Below are 25,079 nucleotides of genomic sequence, written 5' to 3'. Positions count from 1 at the left end.
GGACACACCAGAAGTTCCCTCCCCCAGGGTTGGTGCTGGACTAGCAGACAGTCCCTGGGAAGAGGGGACTGGCTCCATAGTCATTAACAGTTCTTGGCTCTCATCAATCGCAAGCTGACTAGTCTGCTCCTCCTGATCTTTCTTCTCCTTCTGCTCCCCCTCCACCACCGTGGTGTCCCGCAGGCTGACACCAAGCATGTCCTGGCTGAACTTCATGACCACTCTGGGGAAACTGGCTACTCCCCAAATGGCATCTAGCTAGTCATAGAAGCAGCATGTATGAGATGCTGCACCAAACTGTCCACTCTACTTCTTTACCTTGTGGTAGGTCTGGTGCAGCTCCTTGATTTTCATACTGCACTACGGGGCATCCCTGCTGGGCATCCCATGTTTGCTTACTAGTTCAGAGCTCAGTGAAGGTGGTTTCATCTCCCCATACCTCAAGGAGGTCCAAGATCTCCTGGACACTCCATGCTGGCGCTCTTCTGTGCCCCTGGAAACTGGAGCCTATAGGGACAGAAGCCCTCAAGGTCATCACACTGGTGGTCAGATTACTCGACGTCATCTCCACATGTGTTGTGATTTGCTGCTTGACCAAGATGGGCTTGAAACACTGGCCACACGGGAAAGGCCCTTCTACTGTTCTCATTCCTTTTTGAGCTCAGTGGGAGGGGAATAGAGGCACAAGTTCTGGCCAGAGCAGTCAGAGCAGGAAGTTTTTCATATTCTCCACAATGGCTGTAAGCAAAAAATGCTTTCATTTAGGCTTAATCTAGGATCCTTCACCATGGTCACCCTATAACCCTCTGAAAGCCACTTAGGCTGAAGTTGCTTCTGAAGAGGGACAATGCAGTAACTTCACAGTCTGGGTTAAGAAAATGAGACTAATCATGTTACCCTGATGAAAGATGTGGTGATTTTGATGTTGGTTAAGTGGCCAAGAATGCAGATGTCCCTTCCTGCTCAAACAAAATAGGATGTTATTGCTAGGATATGATATTTTCACATGTAGAATCTTAGCTAACTTGACAGGCTAGCAAGGTCAATAGAGTGTGAAAGTTGGTAACTGGATTTTATCATTTAAATTTGTTAAAAACAAAAATGCAGTTATTTCCCAACTAAATTAGCTTTTTTTTCCATATGAGATGGTAAGAAAGTTTGAGTTCATACCTTTTTGAGAAGTTTCATTCTGCTAATATCTTATACTTCAGAGACTAGCTAAATATGATTCTCATATTTAACTGCATATAAGTACTTAAAATAGGAATACAAAATTTATTTTATCAGTGAGTAACAAGAAAAATTTGTTTATGTGGGTGTTTCAATCTTAAAAGCTGTAGGTCCATAATCTTAAATTACTCCTTAGCCTTTACATAGTGTATTTTTTTCATTGCAGTAAATCTGTAAAAGTCATTATGTAAATCTGAGTTAGGAAAACTTCATGAAATACTGTGTATAAATAACTTTGTAACTTTTGTGACATTGCCTATATCAGACACTCTTCCCATAATTCCTGATGTGTAGTTTGTTGTGGTTCTACTGATATACCCTAATGTTACTCCTTGTCACTTTTCTGCCTTTATCCTTTCCTACAGGCTTACCCTGCGTTTGTCCTGACCTACCTAGAGGAGCTAAATGTAAGAGAGGAGGTGACCCAAATGGAACACAACATCCACCATGGGGTCTGGTCTCCAGCTCATCAGGATATAGAGAGCAGCTCAGCAGAAGAGGTCATTGTACCAAGCCAGAGGCAGGTCAGAAACAGTTTTTTCAAAAATACATTTTGAAAAGAGAGAAACTAACTTCCACCCTCTTAATTTTTTTCAATAAATAAGTGTATTTGCTTTTGTTTAAATTAAACAGTGTGAGAGAAATACATTAATTAAGGTGAGATTTTAACAAATAGAACCATTTTGTATTCCAAAGCTTTTAATTTTAGTCTCCTTTATTCCACTGACTGACAATTTGTTGAAATTGCACATTCTGTATATCTTCAAGAAGTTATAAAAAATTACTCCTTCCTTAGATTTCTTTCTTGATACATTTTGACATTGCTCTTTGGATTTCAATATTTTCTATTGATCAACAGCCTTACTTGAAAAAGTAGCCACATATTATTCCAATTAATATATAAATTGCATGGTTGTACTTCATTTTTTAGGTTCTGCAAAAAAATGTCAACAACGCCAATCAGAAACAACTTTCAGGACCTTTGGACGCCCATTTAATGCCTGCAGGTCCCCTAAGGGAGACCATGCAGCTGACAGTCGCACTGGTGAGGAAACTAGAAGAGAAACATCCTAAGGCCTCAGCTCAAAGGTAAGCCACTGACAGAACTGATATTTATTGTTCAATGACATTAGATGTTTTCCTTCAGTTTCATGTAAGATTGATTTCCTGGATATTATTGAAATATCTCAGAAGCCCTCTGGCTTGTAAGGGAATATGGATTTTTGACCAAAATTAATGAAAAGGGGTGACATTTATGTGCATAAAGATTGAAGTGTACACCAAGTTTTATATCAATTGGGAAATTTACTTTTAAATTCTATGCATGAACCTCATAGAATGCTAAGTAATAGGACTTTTATTGACGTTATGTGACATGGTTTTGCCACTAGACTTAAAGTTACATAATAATACATGTTTCATTATCAACCTGAAATCCAGTCTGAGCTCGAGCATGTCATACCATGCCTAAGAGTATATTTTGGTTAAAGCTATATCTGAAACATAACCTTCTTAATAAACTGAAGTTACAGAGGGAAAGTATGGTTAGCAGCTTCATGCTTCTATAATAAATAATTCTTTTTTTAAATTTATATTTGGTAGTTATCCCCTTGTGGGCAACTGTGTTTAGTTATTTTAGAGCAAAATCAGGATGGTTGTAGTTTAAAGCTGTCATCACTAAATTATATTTCTCAGGGATCTGGGAAACATTCATTTTCATATGTGTACATTGCTACAAAGTGAGCAGTGAGTGTAGCCTTAGTGAGGGCTTGTCTACACTAGGAAATTATTTTTAAATAACTAAATTTGAAATAACTCCCAAAAGAACAAAATTGAAATACATGTCCCCACTATAGAGGAGCTTCCAAATGAGTCTGAGGCAGGATCCATTAATGTGGATGCGCTACCTTGACTTAGAGCCCCAGGAAGCACTGGGGGGGCAATTACTTCAAATGACTCTGGGGAGTAGTTGTTTTGAAATAGCAGCAGTGGAGTGTCCACACTACCACTATTTTGAAATGACTATTTTGAAATAAGCGTTATTCCCTGAGGAAAGTAGGAGTACAGATTTCAAAGTGAGCAGCCCATTATTTTGAAATAACAGGCTTGGTCGTGTGGCTGCTTCATTTATTATTTTGAAATAAGGAGGGTTATTTCAAAATAACTCCCTAGTGTAGACAAGGGCTGACAGAGCAACCATCATTTGGGTGGCTTTAATTTGGGCAGGCAGAGCTTATTCTTAACATGGGAATCTGCCATAATAATATTGTGATCAGAGAGAAGCATTTAGGAGCATGTTTAGGATTAGTTTAAACTGTTGGGCAAAATTGAATGATCCTTTGATGGTTTATTTTTAAGACTACCTGTACTAAACTTGTGCCCTTTTCCAAGAAAGTTACCATATTATGTTATAATAACCATAAATGTTGGGATAATGCTATGGAAGTGTGTCTGTTGCACATTAGGCAAAACATGACAAGACATGTGATACTATAAGCTGTGATTAGGGAGAACTGCAAGACATAAAGCAGAAAGAAAGATAAATGTCTGACAGCAGAGTTTTGGATAGCATCTCTCAATCACGGAACTCTGCAATATTTTTTTCTCTTGAGCTATAAAATAGCTTCTACTCACATGGCTTGGAATTTTCCATGGCCAATTAGATTTTTATATTAGCCTCTGAACCGATAAAGCACCTAAACACATGCATAGTTTTAAAAACATAATTAAGTACTAATGACTTCATTAGGATTTCAGTAGAAACTTAAATGCCTTGCTGAATTGGTACTTTCATGTTTAGTTTTGTTAATAAAAACACTAAATAATTAACAGTATGCAAATATCCTGATTTTTAATGTTATGTCTAATGTTATAGAATTGTGTTGAAATTTGAATCATGATTCGCTGGCATCAGTTCTAAATCCCAGTAGTATATATTTTTTTAAAATATTTACAATATGCTAAAGGTATATACTTCTCTCAGTACTTAGCTGCATTGAAAGAATGCTGTATCCTGACAAATACTTTTAAATAACAACTAGTTCTGTAGTGTTTTCTATGTCCATTCATATCACTGATACTGCAAATTATAGAAAAAATAGCCATTGTCTGTAAGAATATCAGGTATACATTTAAAACAAAATATTCAGAGGTGCAGCCATTCACTTTGTTGTGTATAAGTGTTTGAAAGGTTATAATAATGAATGTTCAGTCCTGCAATGAGAGATGTAGTCACTTGGCACACTGAAAGACTGAATTGAAAATGAGTAGCTACTAGGATCATGTTAATGCTTCTTTCAAGGTTAATATAGTGCTATTACAAATCCTCACTAAGCAAACTGTCTTTTAATCGAAATCAGTGGGAGTCTGTGTACTACATATTATTGAAATTTTGTATTTCTGGATATATAGAAAAAATAAGTATTAGTGTCTAACTAGAATGATCCATAGTGTAATTGTAGCCATTTTGGTCCCAGGACATTAGAGAGACAAATTGGGTTAGATAACATCTTTTATTGGACCAACCTTCATTGATTAGAGAGCTCTAAAGCATGTCTCTCCCACCAACAGAAGTTGGTCCACTTAAAGATATTACCTTACCCATCTTCTCTGTTGAATTATCTACAGCAAATTTGGTGTATATTATTTTGTATAATATCAAAATTAAGTATTTTAATATTTAACTATTATTATGCATCTACAGTCCAACTGTAACACACAAGCATTTTGGAATGTTTATTCCTATTTAAAAAAGGAAAAGCAAAGATTATTTTTTAATCTTGTCCAATCTTCAGACTATTGCAGTGGGAGAAGGTCTAATTAGTTCCCCATTGGTTCAAAATCTGCAGGAAATGTCATTAGAATCAATGGTGCCAGAGATAAATGTGTTAGCTGATATATACCATAGTAAGCATTTTAGTGTGAGAAATTTCACAAGTAAAATGGGTGGGGAGAGTATTTAAACTAAATTATTTCGGGTGAGTTGTAAGCAAATATAGTACACGTCAGTGGATCTCTAATAAATCAGCTGAGAGTGAATCCCTGCTGTCTGTTCATACGGGATATCTGTGATGCATGTTTTGTACATTGTCTTATTAATTTGATCTAATATCTGGTAATGGGAAACTTAAAGTTTAAATCAGGTTTACACTGAGATTAGCGCGGTAATCTAGAAAATGTCAAAATCAGGATAGAAAATGAGGATGGCATCCTCTTTCCTATTTCATTAAGGCTAGGGTTATGTCTACACTAAAGGGAAAAGTTGGAAAAAGATATGCAAATTGCAAACTGCAATTTGCGTATCTTTTTCTGTTTTTCTTTCAAAAGAGGTTTTTCTGACATTTAGCCCGTCTACACAGGGCCAAATGTTGGGAAAAGCCCCTCTTTCGAAACATCCCTTCTTCCTCATTGAACAAGGTTTACGGGGAAGCCAAAAAAACGCATCTGCTTTTCTGAATTTTTTTTTCGGAAAAGCAGATGTGTTCCTTGGATGTGGCAGAGCTTTTCTGAAAAGCTCTGCAGTGTAGACATAGCCTAGGATTCACAGGATAAAGTAAAAATGGCTCAGAAATTTCCTTATCTTCACACCTAACTGAACAGAACCCACCACAAAAACCTGACAGTCATACTCCATTTAATGTGCTATAACTTACTCCACGAGATCCCTGTTAGAATCATAGAACAGAATAATAGAATCATAGAGCTGGAAGAGACCTCAGGAGGTCATCAAGTCCAGCCCCCTGACCAAGGCAAGACCAATCCCAACTAAATCATCCCAGCCAGAGATTTCGCAAGCTGAGACTTAAACACCACTAGGGATGGAGATTCTACCACCTTCCTAGGTAACCCATTCCTGTGCTTCATCACCCTTCTAGTGAAATAGTTTTTCCTAATATCCAACCTAGAGATATCCAACCAGGAGACCATTGCTCCTTGTTCTGCCCTCTGTCACTACTGAGAACAGCCTTTCTCCATCCTCTTTGGAACTTCCCTTCAGGAAGTTGAAGGTTGATATTGAATCCCCCCTCACTCTTCTCTTCTGCAGACTAAACAAACCCAAATCCCTCAGTCTCTCCTCATAGGTCATGCACTCCAGCCCCCTAATCATTTTGGTCACCCTCCACTGGACCCTCTCCAATGCGTTCACATCCTTTCTATAGTGGGGCCCCAGAATTGGACACAATATTCCAGATGTGGCCTCATGAGAGCCGAATAAAGGGGAATAATCACTTCTCTGGATCTGCTGGAAATGCTCCTCTTAAGGCACCCTAATATGCCATTAGCCTTCTTGGCTACAAGGGCACATTGTTGACTCATATCCAGCTTCTCATCCACTGTAATCCCCAGGTCCTTTTCTGACGGATGAATCCATGTTAGCCCAGCGCAATGCTGATACACTCAGCCACCCAGCTGTAGGGATTTTCTGTTAGGTCAGATGATTGCAGTATGGTGGGCCCTGAACCTCTAGCAGGGCCAAGCAAACAGATAGTCAGTAATCCCAGAGTGGTGTTGACAGTAAATCAAACCCTTGGGCAAAGCAGACCAAGGGGTTTGGTTCGAACTAACGCGTCCTGGCCCGCACTTTCACTTTTGAAACAGCTGGCATTCAGAGTAACATGCCAATTACTAATAAAGCGCAGGATATTTAAATCCCTACTTCACTGACTATTTTGAATGCCTACATTTGCATCCCTAGTTTGAATTAGGGTGCAAGTGTCGACATACCCTGTGAAGCCAGGGCTTTCTCAGCTGAGGATTAAGGCATCAGTCTCTGCTACACCAGCGTGCAAATAATTCCACTGATGTTTAACTGGGACTAATCACATGTTTAAAGTTATCTAAATTTCAATGTTTTGCTGGACTTCGGGTTAACGGAGTCACTCCTCAATCTATAGCTACAAAAATTACATCCGGAGTTTAATCTTGACTCTTTCTGAACACTCTTGCTCCCATCCAGCAAACCACTTCTATGCTAGCTTAAAGTTAAGCACATGTAGGAGTACTTTCTTAGATCTCAGCCAGAGCACTCAGCACTTAGTAGGGCCTTGTCCTGAAAGACAGAGGTCTGCTCAATCAGCCAGCCAGGTTCCAATATTAGATTTTTGCAAGATTTACTAACCTAGGAAAAACTGATGAGGAATAGCCTGAAAGTATCATTCTCCCACTCTTAACAGTGACACAGCTAGGAAATGGTAGAATTGTTTGTAAGAGTTAATCAAATATTTGACTTTGATTCTTTAAAAACTGTTCATTCATGGTAAATTCCAAGTGGTCAAACATAAATAAGAAGCACCATCGATCTCTTTTTTGTAGAATACGATTACTACAAGGTGACACATGAAAAGGCTATAAAGAGAATAAAATTGAAAGCTGCTAGAATATTTTTGTTGAATAGAGATAAACAAAAAAAATCCACATGATGTGCTTTAAAAACAATCCTAAACTTTGTGTTTTGCATTTTAGAAAACCTTTGTTTGTTCTTTCTAACTCCTCTCCCTTAATTTTACGCGTGAAAAATTTTGTTTCTGTCCTTTTATGGGAAAATATCTTTTCACTGAACTTCAGGTCAATGATATATGATATATCTGCCATGTAAATGTTCTAAAGGTTAAAGCTTCGAATTGGTGACAAACTAGCTTTCATTACATGCTTTAGTTGCATCCTAACAAAATTCTGGTCTCCATATCAGCTAGATACCCAAATTCAATGTTTTGTTCATCACTTGGATTAAATGTTACAAATCACACTAAACATGGTACAAAGGTACACTAAATGTTGCAGTCTCATTCTCTCCAAGCATTAGGACATATTTGTTTACATTAGTATATCAACTTGAGCAGCTTACCTTTATTTAAATTGAATAGGGATTGTGGAGGGAGGGCTAAAACAGCCGACAAAGCATGGTGACCCAGCTTGTCACCCAGTGACCTGTGAGAAGGAAATAATGAACTGTGAGTAGCTGTCATCTTAACTGTTTCTGACAGTTTGGCTCTGGGCACATCTGTGCTAGTTGCATGGAAAGGCCTTTGTTGTTTTCCCACTAGTGACTTTGCAGACCGCTGTGGGGTTTGCTAGCTGCTCTGCTTCTACACTTCCCCTCCCTTTTTAGTAGGGAGAGCAGCTGCCACTGACAGGGCTGACATTTCTTTTAATGATTTACTTGGCATTTATTACATTAAAACAAAAATCAAATAAAAATAGTAGAACTTTTGCTTATTGTGATTTTATTGCATTTTTTCATGTAGGACCTTGCTACAAATGTATCTTCATAACTATATTTTGCCTTATCTGCATCATCAATTGCTTTATTTGTATGCTAAGTACTTACTGGCAGTCCTCTTCCCTAATACTTTGTCCTACACTAATGAAGCCAGTTAGGCCTGGTCTACACAAGGAGTTTACATCAACATGAGATTTGTTATCTAAGTGATGTGTCCACACTACTTTACACTGCCTGTCGTGTAGATATGAAGGGCCATGGAAGTTGATTTCTGTACTTCTGCTTTTCACAAGGAGTAACGCTATTCCCAACCTTGCACGGTTCAATTTACGCTAGTGTAGACACAGTAGTGCCAGAAAGTCAAGGCTATTGGCCTCTGGAAGGCCTCCCACAGCTTCCCACTCTAACCACTCTGGCCAGAACTTGCATCTTTACTGCTGTCCTGCTGAGCTCAAAAAGGCCCAGGAACAGTAAAAGGGCCTGACCCGTGTGGTCAGCATTGCCAGCCCATTGCGAGTGAGCAGCACACCATGGCACACATGTAAATGTCATCGAGTAATCCCAATAACAGTGTGATCACTTTGAAGACTTCTGCTCTCAAGGGCTACGACTAGACTGGCATGATTTTCCGCAAATGCTTTTAACAGAAAAGTTTTTCTGTTAAGAGCATTTGCGGAAAAGAGCATCTAGATTGGCATGGACGCTTTTCCGCAAAAGCACTTTTTGCGGAAAAGTGTCCGTGCCAATCTAGACATGGTTTTGTGCAAGAAAGCCCTGATCGCCATTTTCGCTATCGGGGCTTTTTTGCGCAAAACAATTCCGCGTTGTCTACACTGTGCAAGAGGGCTTTTGCATGAGATCGTCAGTGTTCTTGCAGAAATTCAAGCGGCCAGTGTAGACAGCTGTCAAGTTTTTCCACAAAAGCAGCTGCTTTTGCGGAAAAGCTTGCCAGTCTAGACGCAGCCAAGGGGTCTAGTTCCCAGGGACGCAGATGAACACCAGCAAGGAGCATCCAGGAGTTCTTGGCTTTCATCGAGATATGTGGGGGGGGATGAGGCCATCCTCAATGAGCTCCAAACCACCAGGAGGAACACTGAGGCTGTGTCTAGACTGGCCAGTTTTTCTGGAAAATCAGCCGCTTTTCCGGAAAAACTTGCCAGCTGTTTACACTGGCCACTTGAATTTCCGCAAAAGCAATGACTTCCTACTGTAAGAAATCAGTGCTTTTTGCAGAACTACTATGCTGCTCCCATTCAGGCAAAAGTCCCTTTTGCGCAAAAGTTTTGCGCAAAAGGGCCAGTGTAGACAGCTGAGATTTGTTTTCCGCAAAAAAGCCCTGATCGCGAAAATGGCCATCGGGGCTTTTTTGTGGAAAAGCGCATTTAGATTGGCCACAGACGCTTTTCCGCAAAAAGTGCTTTTCCGTTAAAAGCTTTTCCGTTAAAAGCATTTGTGGAAAATCATGCCAGTCTAGACGTAGCCTGAGAGACGGGGCAGGATCACAAGCTGCCTGGGGACAAAAGGATATTACAGGGATGTGTAGCAGTGCCATGTCAAGATCAAGAAGCTGCATCAGTCCTACCAAAAGGCAAAGGAAGAGAGTGGACAGTCTGGTGCAGCACCTCACATGTGCCTCTTCTACAACCAGTTGGATGCCATTTTGGGGAATGGCCTGTATAGGTGTCCCCAGTGAGGTTGTGGAGTCCAGTCAAAAAATGCCGAGTATCAGCCTGGAGGTCACCATGATAGATGAGAGGCTGAAAAATGCGGAGAAAAGAAAGAAGAAGAGGAGTTGGCAATCCATGAGAGCCAGGATCTGGTATATCACTGGAGCCAGTCTCCCCCTTGCAGGATGTCTCCCAGTCCAGCACCAATCCCATGGAGGGCACTTCTGATGAGTTCACAAACTTTATTTCACTACAAGGGTATGTCTACACTACCCCCCTAGTTCGAACTAGGGGGGTAATGTATGCATACCGAACTTGCTAATGAAGCCCGGGATTTGAATTTCCCGGGCTTCATTAGCATAAAGCCGGCTCTGCCATTTTTAAAAGCCTGCTTGTTCGAACTCCGTGCCACGCGGCTACACGCGGCACGGGCTAGATAGTTCGAACTATGTAGCCATTCCGATCTATCTGTACACCTCGTTCCACGAGGCGTACAGATAGTTCGGAATAACTACATAGTTGGAACTATCTAGCCCGTGCCGCGTGTAGCCCCGCGGCACGGGGTTCGAACAAGCCGGCTTTTAAAAATGGCGGAGCCGGCTTTATGCTAATGAAGCCCGGGAAATTCAAATCCCGGGCTTCATTAGCAAGTTCGGTATGCATACATTACCCCCCTAGTTCGAACTAGGGGGGTAGTGTAGACATACCCCTAGTGAGTTAAGGCTCTGGGACTATTGGCTATTTGTTTGCTTGGCCCCTACAGTCCATGTTTCCCTTTAATCCCCCATCCCACTCCTGTAGTTCACGCAATAAAAAGATTATTATTCAAAGAACAGGAGTTTTTTTATTTAGAGAAAACAGCAGGGAAATCGAAGAACTGGGACACGGAAGGGGGAAGGGGCTCAGGAATGGGAGTGGGACTGCCTTCTGAGAACCTGGAGGTTCCAGCTCCCCTTTAGTCTCTCCCTGATCTCCTGGGGCCCTGGTGGCCCCTGGGGACCCTGAGGGTAGAAGCCATAGGGCTGCTGGAGGAGGGTCTGGGGGTGTCATCAGGACAGGTGGGGGCCTGAGAGATTGCCCTCTTGAGGCAGGACACAATGGACTCCATAAGAGCAGCCAGGGAGGCAAACATGGTCTCATGCTGCCTCGCAAGCTGCTCCCTAATGTGTCTCCTCTATTGCGGCTCCATGCTCTGATCCTACCACTCTGCCTGGATCTCCACCACAGGGGTGTGCATGCAGTTCATCTGCTCCCAGAACATGTTGTCCCTCATGCATTTGAGCTTGCTGATATGAGCCAAGTGGGCAGATTCTAGAAGAGGTGGAGGACACACCGAGCTGGCCGCTGTCCCAGCCTCAAAGAAAAGTTACAAGGGCAGACTTTATAGCAGATACATTATGTTAAACCTACTCCTAATCTATTAGCGTACACCAAAGGTCTCTGTAAAGACAAATGAGATGTGTTCCATGCAAGGCCAAATGTTTGCTTTAAAGTGGGCATTTTACAGCAGATGCAGAGATTTCTCAGTGGAGCATCAGGACACACTAGCTCCAGAAGCAGGCTGTCATGGTAAGGGGCTAGCCAGGGCCAGAAACTGCAGGTGGGAGGGAAATGGCAGCAGAGGATGGCTTCCTGCTGTATTCAGTACATACCAGGTCCATCATATACGGCCTTCTGAGGACACTGGTTCCTTTCCTGCCTGCAGGGGGGGAGGTAAGGGAAGTGTGTCCAGCACATGGGGCTTCCAGGGGAGAGTGCTAATAGGTTCCTCTCCCTTTTCATGAAGGTTATCATGTGATATATTTTCTGAGTTACACCAAGTAATCAAGAGCATATGCTTTCTGAATGTATCCATAAACCGGGGTCTGATGTTGCACTGCTTTGTGATTCAGTGATGCCTGATGAGAAGGTGTCTTATCATGGAGGATGGCATAAGTCTGGCCTCCCAAAACATCTTGTGAAGATGATCAAAGAGTACCTATGTGAGAGCTTCATGGAGCTGTGTAGATAGACTTCCACAACATTTGCAGACATGTGAACCAGCTGTTTTGGGCCCCATGTACGATGTAGCCACAGAGTGCACCACACACTTCTCCGTGGTCAGAGTGGGTCTCATTCAGGTATCCTAGAGCATCAGGGCAGGGGAAAACCATTCAGACAATTCCAGGAACGTGGCCTTGCACATTCAGAATTTCTTCTGATCTGCCACTGCTGATAGTTGCAAGTCTGCATCACAGTGTGGTTCCCTAAGTCTGAGTCCATCTCATGGCTCCAGAACCAGCATTGTACTGTATCCTGAGTATTGACTGGTGGGTATGCTAGCAAGAGCTCCAGGCTGTGCCTGAGTAGCACTTCCATGCCACACCGAGCTTCAGCTTCAGCCTCTTCCTCTTCCTGGTGGAGCAAGATGCCTACACTCTTGAAGCACAGTGCCATGAGGCATGCCACTACACGCATGATCATGATGATGCTTTCTTGCCTACTGGCCTCCATGCTCAAAGTGCTGTGGCATCAGCCTGGGCAACCAGGACACAAAAAGGTGCGAGCGGACTTCCTCCCGCTGATATCATGCCAGGGATTGAGTAGACAAGTGCTTTCTGAGACGTTGGTGACATGAGTCCTTGACCACCCGCTGCAGAGTTTTCGACCTAGTGGACACCAGGAGCATAGCCCAGAATGCAATGCTGCCCACAGAGCTTTGCTCTCTTTGTCGACTGCAGGCTTCACAATGGGGACACACTACTTTGGACAACATTTGATTTTTCCCACATTGAGGATGTGGATCCTCAACTTTGCAAAATCGGGTGGGAAGAAATTGACCTTATTAGATTCAACCTTATTTCATAGTTTAAATGTGCCCTATGTGTTTAACATTAATCTTTTTAGATTTTTCAAAGTATCCTTGGCATGTATTTTAAAAAAATTGACTTCTATAGATGATTAAAAAAATTACTGCAGTTATTGTTTTTAATTAATTCAATCTGACAGAAAATAGATATTTCTTCTTCTGGACAGTATGGGTATGTCTAGACTACATGGCTCCATCGACAGAGCCATGTAGATTAGGTTTCTAGACATAAGGAAATGAAAAGCCGATTTAAATAATCACCGCTTCATTTACATCAAAATGGCTGTCGCGCTGTGCCGATCTGCTGTTTGGCAGCACAGCGCGGTCGTCTGGATGCCCTGCGGTCGACAAGGGAAGCCCTTGTCGACTGCCCCATTATGTCTTGTGGAATGAGGTTTACCAGGGTGGTCGACAAGGGCTTCCCTTGTTGACCATGAAGTGTCCAGACTACCGTTCTGTGCCGCCAAACAGCTGACCGGCACAGCGCGGCAGCCATTTTGATGTAAATGAAGCAGCGATTATTTAAATCGCCGCTTCATTTCCCTTTTTCGAGTACACTAATCTACATGGCTCCATCGACGGAGCCATGTAGTCTAGACGTACCTTAACTCAAACCTTTTGTGAGCAAAGCAGTGCCAAAACCAAACAAATCTTAGGGTAATTTAGCTCAAAATACTAACATATTAACATTTTCATCTAGGAGAAAAGTTTAAAATAATAAAGTTCTTAATGGTTGTTTTGTTTTGCAAAAGTCTGTTACAAAAATAGATGATTACTTGCGGAAGAGGAATGATGCTGACACAGCAACTCATAATACTTAAGATATCCACTTTAACATAGTATAAATGTTGTTCCTATTGAATCTGTTTAACATGTTTGGAATGAGTAGTTGCAAAAAGCCTTGCAGGAGTTGAATTTATAAAAGGTTTTATTAATGTTACAAGTTTGCAGTATAGCAAGCAGGAGTTGAAATATTCTCTCTTCACCATTGGTACTAAGTATTTGCAGGTTATGGCTTGTTTGCTTTTTTTTTTTTGTCTTTCTGTGTTCCTTGCTTTTTGATCTCTCCAATTAGTTAATTATTCATCAGGAAAGACTTCACCAAGATTTGATCAGACCAATAAGAAAACAGAGCTATGGAAAAAGTACTTTTGAGTTAATGTAATGATTACAGTATCAATATATAACTGAAATTCTCTTCATTAATGTAAACCCTCTAGTAATTGGACTTAATAATGGTCAGATTGTAGGGTAGGAGTGTGAAATGAGGGAAAAAAATTCACATTCTAACCCAGGGCCGGGGCACATCGAGTTATAGTTCAGTCTCCTTCAGGGCAGATACTCTTGTCTGCAGTTTGTTCTAGACTAGTGGCCTCTCTCCACTTGTGTATGGTGTTAGTCACTAGGTGGACTACGTAATCATAGATCCCATAGTACCATCCTTTGTTCTGGCATATGAAGAGCTAATGTAGAAACCTATTATGGGGAACAAAAGATGTGCAGGCCCCTTACACATCTGCTGAACAGCAAGACAATACATAGTGTAAAGTGCCTTTTCGATGCTTTTGAACCTGAAGTGTCAGAGAGTCATATAATTTTAGGCTGAAAGGGACCACAAAATTATCTAGTCTGACCTCCTGTATGTCACAGGCCACCAAAACCACCAACCACCCAATACCCCAAATTAGACCAAAGTTTTGTGGTCAACAAGAGATACCATATGTGCCACAGGAAGAGACGAGGCGGAATCAAGGTGCACATATGCCCAAGACCCTCACAATGGCAGACAAATTATTAAAATATGCCCAGATAATCCTGGCAAATGATTTCACTCACCTGTAATAAGCACATGCAATTTACATACACACATAATACAAAAATTGTATTATTACACAGGCAAATTTTATAGGCCCCGAAGAAGATTAGCTCCCCACTGTTCTGGGTACTGTACATGTACATGGTAAAAGACAGTCCCTACTTCTAATAATTCATAATTTATATTTAAAAGACTGGTACAGAGAGAAGTGACAAACCCAATTTATATAACATGTTGGGGGCAGAGCCAGGAAATAACATAGGTGCCTGATTCCCAGTCCAGTGTCTTCTCCACTAGACCACGCTGCCCACTAAGGGTTTGTCTACACATCAAAGTTATTTCGAAATAACTTTCCTAGCGTCTACACAAGCCAACTGCTATTTCGAAATTAAATCGAAATAGTGGAGGGCCTATTTCAAAATTGGTAAACCACATTCCACGAGGAATAACGCCAATTTTGAAATAGCTATTTCGAAATAAGTGCGGTGTAGACACTTATTTCAAAATGCGGGGGCCTCCAGACCCTCCCAGGGTGCCTTGGTGGCAATTCTAGCCTCAACCAAGAACACTCCTCTCCCTCCTCCCCTCCCCGGAGCAAAAGGGGTTGACTCTGGCCACAGTTCCTGTGGCAGTACCAAGCCTGCCAGCCCATAGCCAGCAGTCACTGCCCCGACCCAGTGACCCCAAAACATGAGCCAGCAAGCCACTGGCAGCCAGCCCTCCACGGCTCCCCAGGAGCAGTCTGCCAGCTCCCAGGAGCCTACCAGGTCCCAGAGAATATGGGTGCCTTCCTGGTCCAGGGCGGAGATCATGGACCTTGTTCAGGTTTGGGGGGATGCCCCCAACATCCATGATCTGTGCGCTAGACAGGGGAACATGGCTGTCTATAGCAGGATAGCTGCCAGCCTGGCCACCAAAGGTCATATGCAAACCCAGGAGCAGGTTTGCATGAAAATCAAGTTGGTCTGGTGAGACCCCCAACCCTGAGCTTCCCCTCCCCCTTCTTCTCCTTTATTCTCCCTTCCAGCTTCCTCCTCCCAGATTTCTCCCTCCCCTCTGCCACCCTCTCTCCTCCCCTCTCCCGTCTTCTTTCCCTAGTCTCACTAGAGTTGCATTCCCTCCCCCCCCCCAGTTTTGTTAAATAAAGAGAGTTTGTGTTCATGAAAATACATGTATTTTATTTTACATCAGGAAGAGAGGTTAGAGAGGGGTAAGTGGAAGGACGTGAGGAAGGAATGAGGCACAAGCCCCCAGTGGGGCAGACCAGGGAGGCTCTTAGTGCTCCTCAGGGTAGAAGCTTTCCCGCAGGGTCTCCTGGATACTGACAGCCCCCTGATGGACCTCCCAGATGGCAGCCTGCAGAAAGTGCACTCAGGCTCGCAGCAACAAGTCCACGAGAAGCACCAGAGTGTCCAGGGGCACCTCTGGCTCCATATTGCAGAGTGCTGTGGTGTCCCAAGTGAGGGCAACCAGAGCATACAGAGAAAATGCTTTGCTGTCCCTCATCGAGGTAGGCAAGCAATCAGGGAAAACTGAGAACCGGCTTTCCAGGGGGTGTCCCTTTCAGCACAGACCTCAGATAGCCTCAGGCAGCAGCCACACAAAGTAACTCCTGACCTGATGCTCTGCCAGGACCTGGTTCCAGCCGGCCTTAAGTGTGATTCAGCGTCCACTCAGAGTGAACGTGCTATTTCGAAATAGCCAAATGCTATTTTGAAATGCATTTTGTGTGTAGACGCGTTATTTCGAAATATCTTATTTTGAAATAACTATTTTGAAATTAGATATTTCAAAATAACGCTGTAGTGTAGACGTACTCTAAGGTAATAAAATGCTAATATCAAATCTTTTTGTGGGATTGAATAGCTAAAAAATATGTGGATTGTTCAACAACCAAGCTTTCAACATGTGGTATGTCTCCAATATTGTATGAAGCAGGTAATCAGTTTTGGAGCCCTGAATATTGATCTGAATGGTCAGAAGATGAAGCATGAAGTAGAAGTGGTCTATCTAAGCATGACCCTAGATCATACACTGTGTTACCATACCTGCCTGAGGAAGACAGAAGCTAAAGTTAAGACATGCCCCAACCCTGTGGATGTCAGCTCTTGTATTCAGTGGTGTAGTACTGCACACCAGTATAGAGTTAATCACCAAACTGTGATATGCAGCGACTGGCACCATGTGTCCAACTCCACTCTCATGGATCCCAGTTCTGAGCAATGCAGCTCTTTCTCATATCAAATAAGAGGGTGCCACTGGCAAGCTACTGGAGAAGGTATGTGCCAACCCACGCCTGACACTGCTGGGGCCTTCCTGATAGCCCTTTGTGCATCTGCGACATAACACAGATGCCGCTCCACGTTGTTGCTGATAGCCAGCTGACTAGGTGGTCTAGAAGAATTGCATCGTACCACTGAAAATGCCATCACTTGGCTTGAGGACTATGTGTAATTCTGACAGGTGAACTCAAACTTAGGACCTCTGGAGCGTAGTGCATGAGCCTCGATTGCACGAGCTAAAAGCCAGCTGGCTCCCAGCTAAGTCCACGGAGCATACTCATTATTCTCCCTGTAAGTGGTCATAGTGCCACTGGGTGGGACAATACAGCACACCAAGAAGGTGTGTGCATTACATATGCACATGCTAAACTAATAAGAAGCCCTGGTATGGGCTAAACTCCCTCCCCCCACTATCCATTCAGCTCCAAAACAGTTTCTGAAGTAAGAGCGAGTATATTGACACAGATCTGAAATGGTAGATTATTTTTGCTCTGATGGCAGTTGGGCTGCTATGCAGCAAAGACCTATTTTCAGATAGCACTTTAAAAATAACAAATAGTCTAGCAGTCTAGTCTAGTCATGAGCTTTCGTGGGCACAACCCACTTCTTCAGATGAAAGGAGTAAGTGGTCCAGGATTGTGCCCATGAAAGCTCATGATACTGTCTACATTTTTGTTAGTCTCTATGGGTGCTGCAGAACTATGTGTTGTTTCTAAAGTTTTTCCAGTTACAGACTAACACGGCCACCCCTCTGAGACTTTCAGATAGCAGTCTACTACTTCTGCCAACAAATGCTAGTAAGAGTATAAAAAACCCTAAATACTGGCTGAAATCATGGAGAGGACTGTACACTGCAGCGCTATTTCAGGATACCAGAAGTATCCCAAAATAGCTATTCCACATCTTTTGAGTGTGCCTGTTATTTCAAAATATAACAGGCTCACTATCCTGATGTCCATGTAAACCTCATTCCATGAGGAATAAGGGACGTTTCAGAATAGCAATTATTTTCGAAATAAGTGCTCAACTTGCGTAGGTCAAATTGCATAGCTTATTTTGAGCTCTAGGTGCGGTGTAGATGCACCCTAAGCATACAGAAATGCGCATCTGGTATTAGAACTTTGCTTAGACATTATAAAGCATAGTGTTTGATTTATTCCCCATTCACTGGGTAAATGGAGGGCTTTTAATGCTGTGTGTAATATTTTTGAAATATTTGCTCTTTTTCATGCTACAACGTAGTAAAGAAAGGGGGCAGCCCTAGTACTTTTGAAAAGAAGGCTATTACTGCTCCTACATACACTATTCATGTTTGTCTTTTGTCAGTAAATTACAGGTTGAAATTCTCTTATCCAGGAGTCTCTGGTCTAGCAACATCCATGGTCCAGCATGGATGTTGCAGGACCAGGGAGTTCCAGTGGAGGGCCAGCAGTAAGAATCCTTGTGGGGTCAGCAGGGCAGTGGGCTGCCTGCAGGGAGCTGATGGTGAGGCTGCCTAGCATGTGGTAATGTGACTGCCCAAGAAGGTTTGGGAGACCCAGCCAGTGCTACTGGGAGCCCCATTGCACAGCTGCCCAGGGAGCCCCGGCATGGTTCACACGGCTGCTTAGGAAGCCCCAGTGCATGGCGTACAGGGTTATCCAAGAAGCCCCCCCATGTGCCCAGCAGGTCAGCAAGGTAGTGGGGCCAGCAGGAGGTGGGGAGCCAATTAGGAGGTCAGTGGCCAGGTCTGGTGGGCTGGTGGCAGGGGTCCAAAAATGACCTCCTCTGGTCCAACAAAATACCTCCTCTGGGACAAGTCAGGTCCTGAGTGTGTTGGACCAGGGAGGTCCAACCTGTACTTTTGTGATATTTTATAACTTCCTGTTTTGTTACCATAAAAATGTTAGTAAACTGAAACAGTGCCAATTCCTGCTTCTTTGGTAGAGATCTAGATTGGGATTTAGTGGCATTCAAATCTCTGCCTAGCTATGTGCCAGCAGTGGAGGAGAGCCCATAAGTCCCCTGACCGCAGGTTTATCTACACTACGCAGAAGGTCGATACTGCCACAGCTGATCTTCCAGAGTTCGATTTAGCAAGTCTAGTATAGACCTGCTTGAATAGAACTCAAAGGGCGCCCACATCGGCACTGGTACTCCTGCTCTCATGAGGAGTAAGGGAAGCTGATGGGAGCATTTGCTCTCATTGGCCTTCTGCTGTGTGGATGGTGCAGAAACGCTATGTAAGATACATTGACTCCAGCTATGTAATTTTCATAGTTGGAGTTGCATATCTTACTTCAAATTTTCCATGTACTGTAGAGTTGTCCCTCATCCTAAGGAAGATGTAAGGTGTGCTGACTAACAGTGGGAATATCTCCACTGCCAGTCTTTATTTTGAGGGATAAGACTGTGTGGCCTAATGGATAAGGTGTCTGACTTTGGATCAGAAGATTGAGGATGTGGATCAAAAGATTGAGGGTTCAAGTCCCTTCACAGCAGGATGGATTGTATTTGGATGAATTGGATTGCCTTTATGGGCAGCAGAGTTTGTACCATATTTGTGCAGTGGTAGAAGAATACTTTTAGGAATGTTCTAGATCTAATTAATTACAAAAATTGAATTTGGGAAGGAATTTATAGGTTGTCCAGCAGCTTATTTTGATTGTTTCTTAGCACTTAATTATGTCATTAGGGTTGTACCTCAGTTTAGAGTTTAGTCGGATGGGATTGAGGAATATTTATTAGTTTTGCAGCAGTTTGAGTGACAGGAGTCCTTGGTTTTGATGACTTTTGCCCATAACGTTGCATTTCATGCTGGGGATCCCCTCAAGTAGCTATTACCCTCCTCCTGCCACAGAGCTAAGAACTGAGTAGGGACTATTAGACTGCATGGAAGAACTTTACTATTTGGCCAAATTGAAGTCACACTTCAAATAAGAATAAATATCTCATGGAACAGCTTGCTGAAGGATTTTCATTTGGAAACCACATCCTCTTTTTTCAGGGTTTTGTAACCATTTATTCACATCTTAATCTGAATAGATCTACTATTGAAACAAGAAATGAATATTTTTGCAAGGTTTTATGCTATGATTTAGTTATGGTTTGTTAATCTGTGCCACAAAAGTTCCAGTCAATATTAAAAAGTTTTAAAATGGTGGAGGTTTTATTCACTGGCCACATAGAGATAGACTCAAAGAACTTTTAATCTCCTACTAATCACCTAGGGTATGTCTACACTACAGCACTAATTCGAACTAACTTAGTTCGAATTAGTTAATTCAAACTAAGCTAATTTGAACTAATGCATCCAGACTAAAAAACTAGTTCGAATTAGCGTTTTGCTAATTTGAACTAGCATGTCCACACAGAGTGGACCCCCACTTCCATTGGTAACCATTGATAATTCCTTCCATCTCCCATGATTTTGTGCACAAACCCAATGGCTAAGATAAAATAACAAACAAACGAAAACAAAAATTCCCCAAGAAGACGCCTTTCAGAGTCCAGTGCAACTCCAGCCTCCAGCAACAATACTAGGGATTAATTTGGAATTGTGTGTTGCCCTCTGCTTCTCCAGCTATCTGTAGACGATGGAATGGTTGTGAACAACAAAAAACAGGGAGGGAAACCCACTATGCATTATATGTTTTCTTCCATTCATATTCATAGAACCGTAAAATTAGAGATTAGGTTAGTTAGTGTTTCTTCCAGCCGTTGCAGGATAATTTCCTGCACTATGTTTTGTTTTTCTAGTGCATTGCCTAATACAGCTTTAAAAGATTCAAAAAGTGAAGTTTCTGTCACTTCTGTTGGGGGAAAACTTTTCCATGGTTAAATAATCTTCATTGATAAGAATATTTTTCTGACATTAAGACAAAAAATGTCCTTTGCTCAAATTCCTTCCATCACTTCTTTTCGATCAACAATGGAGCACTCTAAATAGTTTTTCTCTCTCCTTGATTCACACTTTTTAATTGTCTTAGACAAATATTTATACCACTTGAATTAATGCTGAAGTTATACATGTATAGTTCCACTAATTCTTTTAAGTCAATAATTTTTCTTCCTTTTTTCTGAACTTCCTGCTAATTTATTTCCAAATCTGACGGTACCCCAAATTATATGCAAGATTCTAGGTGCACTTATGCCAGTGCTTTACAGAAAAAATTATCATCATCCCCATATTATCCTATGCACCCCAAATCATTGTCGTGTTAGAATTTTCAAAAGAACCCAAGTTTCATTTTCAAAAGCGATTTAAGCACGTAGGAGCCTTAGTACTATTTTCTTTTGATGAGACCAATGGTATGTCTACGCTGCAATAAAAAATCTGCAACACTGTCACAGAGCGTGTGTCAGCTGATTTGGGCTTCTGGGGTTCTGGCTGCAGGACAATAAAATTGTAGTGTAGACATTTTGGCTTGGGCACTGAGACTCACGGGGCACTTTTTGCTACAGTTTTATAGCTCTGCATCCGGAGACCTCTTAACCTGAGTCCACTGACCTGAAGGTTCTGAGAGTCATAGAATACTAGAACTGGAAGGGACCTCAAGAGATTTTCAAGTACAAGCCCCTGCCCTCATGGCAGGACCAAGCACAGTTTAGACTATCCCTGATAGATGTCTATCCAACCTGCACTTAAATATTTCCAGAAATGGAGATTCCACAACCTCCCTAGGCAATTTATTCCAGTATTGAACCACCCTGACAGGTAGGAAGTTTTTCTTAATGTCTAACCTAAACCTCTCTTGCTGCAATTTAAGCCCATTGCTTCTTGTCCTATCATCAGAGGCCAATGAGAACAATTTTTCTCCTTCCTCCTTGTAACTTCCTTTTATATACTTGAAAACTGCTATCATTTCCCCTCCCAGTCTTCTCTTTTCTAAATTAAACACCCCAATTCTTTCAGTCTTTCCTCATAGCTCATGTTTTCCTTTAATCGTTTTTGTTGCTCTTTTCTGGACCTTCTCCAATTTCTTTCTTGAAATGTGGTGCCTAGGCCTGTACACAATACTCCAACTGAGGCCTAATCAGCGCAGAGTGGAGTGGAAGAATGACTACTTGTGTCTTGTGTCAGTGACACAGGTTTTTTATTGCAGTATAGATGTACCCTTAACCTCCGAAGTGTCCAAACCTGTTTTGAAAATGGAATTCTGGCTCACACATCATATAAGCACTTTTGAATATTTGACCACATATTTCATAGTTTTTCAGTGCATTTTTATTGTTCTTAAAAACTGTATCCCCAATCCTTTGGTAATGTATTTCTCTCATCACTATTTTTTCAATTGCTTCTAATTTAGTATAATCTATAGTTTGTCATGTTTACTTCTATCGATGTGTTTAATAATAGGTGTAATATTGATCTCCAAAGAGCCACTATTAGATACTTCTGCCCCGCAGATTATCTTGTATAGTTTATTGCTGTCTTTTATTGTTACATTTGTTTATGGTTTTCATCATTGTCCTTGTTGTTGTTACATATATTGAGACTTTTACATATTGCTGAAATCTGAGATCAGGGATCCATTACATTAGGCATTATGATTTTTATGTTAACAGGAATAATATTCTATGTTCAACATAACTTCAGCCAGAGATCACAAAGAGGGTGTGTTTTAGGTGCAGTGAGTGGGGAACTCTAAGTACCACTTTCTGACTACATCTGACAGTGTATCATGTAATGTTATTCTTGTTGGAGTGAGTCATAGTGAATATTCCTCATTAATTTTTTTTCTAATAAAAACTGTTAGAGATAATGTAAAGTTGGCTGACAGGTTTTGGCAGAAAGTTTTGATTGTTCATAGAATTTAAAATGTGTAGTTTAAAGATTCTAGGATTTTCCTGTCACATACATCTCTGCAACTCGCAAGTAAATTTACATTTTTGAAATAGTGTTTGATTTAGTTTTTAGATTTTGCTATTCTTCTACAGTTCAGAGTTTTGAGAGCACGATAATTTTGATCTTTTTTTCTCCACTTCAATACATATAATGACTTAGAGTTTCACTATGAATGTGGGAGTTTCTCGTGGGATGGCAGGATTTCATGATATTATTAACCCAGTTTTTCCATTTTACAGATTCTTTAGTATATTCTCTGAGCTCTGGGAACAAGCTAGGTTAGGTCATGCCTTTGGTTGTATTGAGTTTTTCTTTAATTGTATTCCCTAACAATAATAAAAATCTAGAAGTTAGCATATGATATTTAGCACTCATTTTAAATTATGGGGTCCTAACCAAGATTTAGGCTAAAATCTGACAAGGCCAGACCTACAAACTGATGAATGCTGTCATTAGGTGCACTCATCATCTTGAAGGATCCAGCCCTAAAGATAAGCTCACAAGAGCTATTCAGCATCTGGCAGGATCAGGCCCTTCAATCGCCAAGACAAACTAATATATATATATATACCATTTCTGTTGTCATTTTGAAACTAAAGTACCAATACCACATTTGCCAAGGCTCATGTGGGAGTTGAGCTACTCAAAATATGTATGCACTTGCAGATCCTCACATTTGCATGTGCAGGTAAGTATTTGAGAATATAAATGATGTCAAAACAGAGCACTGCTCCAAATTTTTCCATTTTATCTCTTTTTGGCAAGGTTTATTGAGTCAATCCTTGTCAGCCGACGGTCAGGGCAGTGTGTGTGTGTGTGTGTGTGTATGTGTTTCCGAGAAAAGGTTTAACGTCCGTGTCTTTACTGCTAGGACCAGGGTCCCGTCACAGAGGGTAGCCAGCAGGCCAACAGATGCACCTTTTTATAGGAAGAGCTTATTACACCTTAGATTTTAGCTGCTAGAACACAGGGTTCCTTCGCAGCGGGCAGCCTAAGAAAGGCTGAAAGGTGCCCCAACGGACCTGTCACCTTGGAGTGACACAGATCCAAACGCCCAAGCTCTTCCTATACCTGAGTAAATGTGCTGCTGGACCCATCTTTATACCCCTGGGGGCCCGTATCCTCTTTCTTATCTAAGATGCCGAATTGTACTGGTCCGTTTTTGTGGCGCCAGTTCTTACAAGCAAGTTTCAACTTAATTTACACTTGCAAGAGAGAGAACTAAATTGTGAGTACTAGACATTTATTTACTGAGCGAGAGATTCCTCCCCCCGCGGATGGCTGTGTGTTCGTATCAATATGGGTTAAGTTAAGGGCACTCCTTGGCAGCCTCTTGGTCAGCAATTGGCATATCTCTGTTTACAGCCATTCACGGTCACTGCAGCCTGGGCCTTCTGTTCTGTGTGCCTTGCATGCTCCAGGCAAGCAAAAATGGATGTTACAAGGAAAGTTCCTGTCTGGCTACAATCCTATAGGCAATCCTATTTCTGGTTCATCTCATTTTTCTGGCTCATCTTGGTTCAATCTTTTTCAACATTCACTCAGTTATGCCAATTTTGTGGACTGTACTTGCTTTGGTGATTGTCTTGTTTATGTTTGGTTTTATGAGAAGCAATCCCATTCCAGGCACATCCCAGTTTCCTGGCACCTTTATATTGCTTTCAGTTAGGATAAGAGGAAGCTGTATACTGAATTTGGTGATTTTAGCTCTTATTATTTAGGAGTTCTTGATCAAACAGACAAACAGACAAATATTCTAAAATATATAGATTGCACGTCCACATTAAATATTTTGTGAATTCTACCAAGGTTATTTTTAAAAAGTACATCTATTTTTCACAGAAAAAACTTTTCTTTTTAATTGATGTTGCCAGAGGGGAGCTCAGTTTAATGCTTCATCCTAAAAAGGCATCTCGTGCGGATTAAGCCCCCTTCCCTATTAGTTCACTACTGCAGTGTCAGCACTGATTTTGAGTCTGAATCCTTACTTAAGTGGGTCTACAGCCTTCTGGCCCAGAGGCAAGAATGTTGCCAACACTGTCATTCTGACACAGAAAGCACTGGACATGCAAAGATAACTAAGTGGGTGGAACAAGTCTAACCCAACAATTTTTTCATGTTTTCTTTTTCTAAAAATAAATAATCCCATTCGCTTATTTAAAATTCTGGTTTGGAACTTAAAATTTGACT

General features: G+C 41.6%; 1 protein-coding gene across 7 annotated transcripts in view; it reads left to right on the top strand.

Annotated features, from left to right (window-relative positions):
- Positions 1-25,079, top strand: part of DCDC1 (doublecortin domain containing 1) — a 604,418-nt gene that overhangs the window by 371,062 nt on the left and 208,277 nt on the right. For all 7 annotated transcript variants that reach the window (XM_075927782.1, XM_075927784.1, XM_075927785.1 and 4 more), the window contains 2 exons: positions 1,596-1,754; positions 2,162-2,319. In XM_075927782.1, the coding sequence (XP_075783897.1) occupies positions 1,596-1,754; positions 2,162-2,319 (317 nt within the window). The remainder of the gene's footprint in view (positions 1-1,595; positions 1,755-2,161; positions 2,320-25,079) is intronic.

This window comes from Pelodiscus sinensis, chromosome 4 (assembly GCF_049634645.1).
Source record: "Pelodiscus sinensis isolate JC-2024 chromosome 4, ASM4963464v1, whole genome shotgun sequence".
NCBI classification, from domain to species: Eukaryota; Metazoa; Chordata; order Testudines; family Trionychidae; genus Pelodiscus; species Pelodiscus sinensis.
The sequence above is the reverse complement of the archived record's forward strand: the minus strand, read 5'-3'. Positions and strand labels throughout refer to the sequence as shown.